This window comes from Zingiber officinale, chromosome 2B, assembly GCF_018446385.1.
Source record: "Zingiber officinale cultivar Zhangliang chromosome 2B, Zo_v1.1, whole genome shotgun sequence".
NCBI classification, from domain to species: domain Eukaryota; kingdom Viridiplantae; phylum Streptophyta; class Magnoliopsida; order Zingiberales; family Zingiberaceae; genus Zingiber; species Zingiber officinale.
This window is the reverse complement of record NC_055989.1, coordinates 124,628,508-124,634,529: the sequence shown is the minus strand read 5'-3', so window position 1 is coordinate 124,634,529 and position 6,022 is coordinate 124,628,508. Positions and strand designations below refer to the sequence as shown.

Sequence of the window (6,022 nt, the reverse complement as noted above, 5' to 3'; positions counted from 1 at the left end):
CATCCAGAAGGCATATGCACAAATACATCTATATTTACTTATGCGCCTCTCATTCGACCCTATAGGGTTGGAGATGATTCGCGCTCCATGGTCGCTCGAGCCGCCTTTCGTCTTCGTCCTCCAAGTTTTTGCATGACCTTGTAAGGTCCTCCCCATGGCGCCTCGAGTTTGGTGACATCACCAACCGGCTTGATTTTCTTCCACACCAGATCTCCGACCTGGAAAGACCTTGGGATCACCCTTCAGTTGTACTTCTGCCTCATCCGCTGTCAGTATGCCATTAGCCGGACGATGGCTTTATCCCGCGATTCATCCACCAAGTCAAGCTCCATTAACCTCCGCTCGATATTTCTCTCGTCGTAGAGTTGCACCTGGTCGGATTTTACTCCAACCTCCACGAGGGCCACTGCTTCCCCTCCATACATCAGCTGGAATGGTGTTACGCCGGTCACTTCTTTTGGAGTCGTGTGAAGTGCCCATAAGACACTTGGGAGCTTGTCGACCCAGTTGCCTCCTGCGTGGTCGAGCCGAGCTCGTAAACCTTTGAGGATCTCCCGGTTTGTGACTTCCGCCTAGCCATTGCTCTAGGGGTAGACTACTGAGGTGAAGGCCTGCTGGATGTCATAGCCTTCGCACCACTCCCTAAGCTTCCGACCCATGAATTGCCTCACGTTATCCGAGATGAATCGGTGGGGGATGCCGAACTAACACAAGATGTTTTGCTAGATGAATTTGATGACCATTTTCTCACTTATCCTTGTTAGTGGCTCGACCTCCACCCACTTTGAGAAGTAATCCATTACGACGAGCAGGAACCTCCGTTGATCGATCTCCATGGAAAATGGTCCCACGATGTCCATGTCCCATTAGTCGAACAGGCAAGACACCATAGATGTCTTCATCTCCTCGGTCGATCAGTTCGGGATGTTGTGATACCTTTGGCAGGATAGACATGTGTTTACTATCCGAGCGGCATCCTCTTGGAGAGTTGGCCAAAAGTATCCAGCCAAGAGAACCTTTTGAACCAGCGAACGACCGCTCGGATGGTTTCCACAGGAGCCTTGGTGCACTTCATGCAGGATGTACTCTGAGCCCTTTGATCCAATGCATTTGAGCAGGGGGCCTAGAGAAGGCTCTCTTATACAGCTGATCTTTGATCAATGTGAACTGTCCAACCCTCTTTCTTAATAGTCATGCTACCTCCTAGTTGCCCGGCGTGCTACCCGATCGGAGGAACTCAATCAACGGTGTTCTCCAGTCGATCGAAAAGACCACTCCCTCCATCTGGTCGATATGCACCACCAATGAGACCTGTTCAATTAGCTGGTTGATCACAATGGGTGATAATGAACTAGCTAACTTAGCCAGTTCATCCGCTGCTTGATTATCCGATCGAGGGATCTTCTGTATAGTAACCTCTTGAAAATTTACCTTCAGTTTCTCGAAAGTTTCTACATATAACTTAAGTAGGGAGTTGCTAATCTCGAACGTCCCTGATAGCTATTGGGCAGCCAGCTGAGAGTCCGACTGAATGAGAACTTTTGTTGCTCCGACATGCCACACTGTCTGTAAGCCAACTATCAAGGCTTCATATTCGGCTTCGTTATTGGTGGCCCGATAATCCACCCAAACAGAAAGTTGCATCCGATATTCTCGTGGTGAAATAAGTAGAATGTCAATCCCGCTGCCTTATCGAGTGGATGAACCATCGACATATATTCTCCAAGTTGTTGCCGGCTCGGTGTTCTGGACTGTTGGGACCTTGACGTCCGCTAGAGGGGGGTGAATAGCGGCTCACCCAAATCGTTCGCTTCCTACGTTGTTAGCTTGCGCAGCGGAATAATACAAAAATAAACAAGCTAAACAAAATACAAGACAAGAAAGAATGCAAACCAAGCTACACGATCGTTTACGTGGTTCGGAGATAAAGCTCCTACTCCACGGCGTGTCCGTAAGGTGGACGATCCCTATCCGTCGGTGGATTACTCCCCGGAAGACCTCCGGCTAGCTCAAACTCCTTGTGGGTGGAGAAACCTCACCACAAACTCACCAAGACCTCTTGGACACAAGGAAAACTCTTGAGCACTTGTAGACTACTAATTAGACCTTAACCAAGTCTAATTTCGTCAACTCAAACCAAGCTCCCAAGCTTTGGTTTTATAGCCCGCGGGTTGAAAACTCCGCCTACCAGTCGACTGCTAAAACATGCAGTCGACTGCCCTCTGTGGAAATTCGACCGTTACATCCCAACGGCTCGATTCCACACATTCTGTTCACTGCCAGTCGACTGCCCCAGTCGACTGCACCAGTCGACTGCTAAAACATGCAGTCGACTGCAACAGTACTGCTACAGTAAACCCTAATTCTTATATTTTACTCCGAGTACAATCTCTCAGCACTCGTTCCTGCCCGACCAACCTAGACCTAGCCTTCTAGCCTCCTCCATCAGCCTTGCGTCCCTCGGATGCCTCCCCATCCTTCACGTCTTGCCTTCTGGAGCTTCCATCGGCCTTGTCATTGTTGTCGGGTCTTCCTTTGCCAAGAGGTCGCGCCTCCGAGACTTCATCCATTGCCAAGTTACACTTGGACTTACGTTGCCAAGACTACATGCTTGGACTTACACCGCCAAGACTCATCCTTGGACTTTCCTCCTTTGCCAAGATCACACTTGGACTTCCTTGTTGTACCTGTATCCTGCACACTCACACTGCATATCAAATACAACAATAAACCTAACTTAAACCTTTGCCCAAACATCAAAACCTAGGGTCACTAGATTGCTCCAACATGGACCTCTATAACAAAATCAGCCAAAGCCTGAGCTTTAATTATCATTCAGGGTTGATATTGGATATCAAACTCAATTAGTTTGGTTGTCCATTTGATTAGCCACTCGGACATCTCTGGGTTGAGGAGGACTCTTCCCAAGGTACTGTTGGTCATGACGATGATCAGATGAGCGAGGGAGTACGGACGGAGTCTCCAAGCGATAAGCACCAAAGCGTAAGCTAATTTTTCCAGACCAGTGTAGTGAGATTCGACATCCTTCGATATATGGCTTAAAAAATACACGGGTTGTTGTTCATAGCCATTCTGCTTAACTAATGTTGAACCGACCGCATACTCGATGGACGATAAATAGATCCAAAGCGGCTCCCCAGCGCTCGGCTTAGCTAACATAGGCAAGGAGTTAAGATACTCCTTAAGCTCTTCCAATGCTTGGTCGCACTCCACGTCCCACTGAAATTTTGTCGCTCGATGCAGTACCTTGAAGAACGGTAGGCTTCGGTCGGATGACTTTAATATGAATCTATACAATGCTATAATCCGCCTGGTCAACCGTTGGGCTCCCTTTAAGCTGTGTGGTGGAGGCATGTCTTTCAACGCCTTTACCTTGCTCGGATTTGCCTCGATACCCCGTTCGGTAATGATATATCCAAGGAAGTGTCCACTCTTAGTGCCGAATAGACATTTGATCGGGTTTAGCTTCATCCCATATGTCCTCAAAGGTTCGGCATGTCTCTTCGATATCTGCACACAGATTAGTAGCTCGGACAGACTTTATTAATATGTCATCGACGTATACCTCTAAGTTGCGGTCGATCTACTTCCGAAACACCTTGTTCATGAGCCTTTGGTAGGTGGCGCCGACGTTCTTTAGTCAGAACGATATGACGTTGTAATAGAACGTTCCATCAGCCGTGATAAAGCTCACTTTTTCTTGATCTTCTTTGGGCAGCGACACTTAGTGGTAGCCTTGATATGCATCGAGCATGCAGATCATCTCGCATCCTGCCGTACAGTCCACCACCTGGTCTATCCGGGACAGTGGATAGAAATCCTTCACACACGCTTTATTCAAGTCATGAAAGTTGATGCACACCCATCATTTGTTGCTTGGCTTGGAGACTAGCACGACATTAGCGAGCCAACTCGGGAACCGAACTTCACGGATATGGCCTGCCTCCAGTAATTTCTCTATTTTTGCCCTGATGATCAGGTTCTGCTCTGCGCTGAAGTCCCTTTTCCTCTGCTTCACTAGTCAGATGTCTGGTTGAATATGAAGCTCGTGTTGGGTGACGCCCGATGAGATTCCAGGAAGCTCGTGGGTCGACCAGGCGAACACATCATGATTCTGCCTGAGGCAGGCGGACAGCTCCACCTTTTTCTTGCTCTCCAAATCGGCGACAATGAAGGTTGTCTCATCCGACCGGTTCGGGTGAATTTGGACTTCTTCTTTTTCTTTATAAACCATCGCAAGGGGCTTCTCAATGATGGCGTTTACCTCCATGTGTGGGTTTTTTTCGAGTGGCCCTTACTTCTGATATGACAATCTTGCTGTAACATCGCTGAGCGACCAATTGGTCACCTTTGACTTCTCCTACCTTGTCGTCCATCGGGAACTTAATCTTCTAGCAGTAGGTGGACACCATCACTTGAAACTCTTTTAGGGTTGGCCGACCTAATATAACATTGTATGTTGACGGGGTGTCTACCACAATGAAGTTTGTGATCCTTGTCCTCTTCAGGGGCTCCTCGCCAAGTGAAATGGCTAGCCTGGTCTGATCGATCGGAAACACTTCGTTGCCTGTGAAACCATAGAGCAGGGTTGTCATCGGCAGCAGTTCGCTCCGATCGATTTACAACTGATCGAATGTTATTTTGTATATGATGTTCACCGAGCTCCCTGTATCAATAAAAGTTTGATGGATTGTATAATTGACAATTACCGCTCGAATGATCAGTGCATCGTTGTGAGGGATCTGTATTCATTCCAAGTCTTTGGGACCGAAGCTGATTTCGAGTCTTTCAACTTTTTCTTTGCTACAACCAACAGCGTGTATCTCGAGTCGCCAAGCATGCGACTTCCTTACTCGGTTAGAATCTCCGCAAGTCGGCCCTCCTGCGATCATACCTATTTCCCCCTGGGTAACGTTACTTTGATTCTCTTCTTCCCATGTCGATTGTTCATTTTGCTCGGCAAAGCCTCGAGCGGGACTTCGAACGTTCCAACGCTGAGGTTGATGGCGGCGTGGTTCGGGCGTTGTCCTTTATTCCTCCCTTCGAACAGTTGATCAGCGCCTTTGTCACCGATTAGGTGATGGTGATCGACGGTGATATCCCCGCGGGGCTGGACTGTTGGCTACCAGGTCATAGCAGTCCCGGGTGTTGTGTGTCACTGACTGGTGGAAGGAGCAGAACATTGGCGTCCATACCTTACCTTTTGCAGTCTTTGGACGAGCGGCCACCATATGCTGTACGACATGTGTCCTGGGATCGTGTGGCGGGCTCCTGATTGAGACCCCTTGGGAGGTTGATGATTGCTCGACTGACACCGTTTAGATACACCTATGGGTTCGGCATACGTCTCCTTCTTCCTTGCCGCCTGGGCTTCTTCCACGTTGATGTATTCATTAGCCTTCTTTTGTAATTGGCCAAAGTCCTTTGGCAGTCTCCGTATGAGAGAACGGAAGAACTCTCCTTCGGTGAGCCCTTGGCTGAAGGCGTTTACTAACACATCCGAGGATATCTCCGGGATTGCCATCGCCATTTGATTGAAGTATTGGATATAGGCCCTTAATGGCTCTCGGGGCACCTACTTCAATGAGAATAGATTCACGCTTGTCTTCTGGTGGCGGCGACTGCTAGCGAAGTGGTGTAGGAATTTCGCTCAGAAGTCCTTGAAGTTGTGGATTGAGTCGCTCAGCAACCGTTTGAACCAACGTTGCGCCGATCCAGATAGTGTGGTGAGGAAGACTCGGCATTTCACCCCATCTGTGTACTAGTGAAGTGTGATCGCGTTATCAAAATTGGCCAAGTGGTCGTCGGGGTCGGTCGCTCCATTATATTCCCCGATCGTCAATGGAGTGTAATGCTTTGGCATCCCCTCCGAAAACTGTTGATTGACTAATTCGGATGAATCATCCTCTCGGGGTGCCTTCCCTTTCCTTGCGTCTTGAGCGGGTGCCTCATCTGAGGATGATCCCCGATCTCTTTCCGCTCGGCCCCTTTCTTCCGCTGG

The 6,022-nt window shown here is 48.7% G+C and overlaps 1 protein-coding gene across 1 annotated transcript; it reads right to left on the bottom strand.

Moving 5' to 3' along the window:
- Positions 1 to 269: 269 nt before the first annotated feature.
- Positions 270 to 860, bottom strand: LOC122048651. The gene is made up of 2 exons (XM_042610192.1): positions 741 to 860; positions 270 to 572 (listed from the first exon to the last, which is right to left on the bottom strand). The coding sequence occupies exons 1-2, from the start codon at positions 858 to 860 to the stop codon at positions 270 to 272; spliced, it is 423 nt and encodes a 140-aa protein (XP_042466126.1).
- Between the last annotated feature and the right edge of the window lie 5,162 nt (positions 861 to 6,022).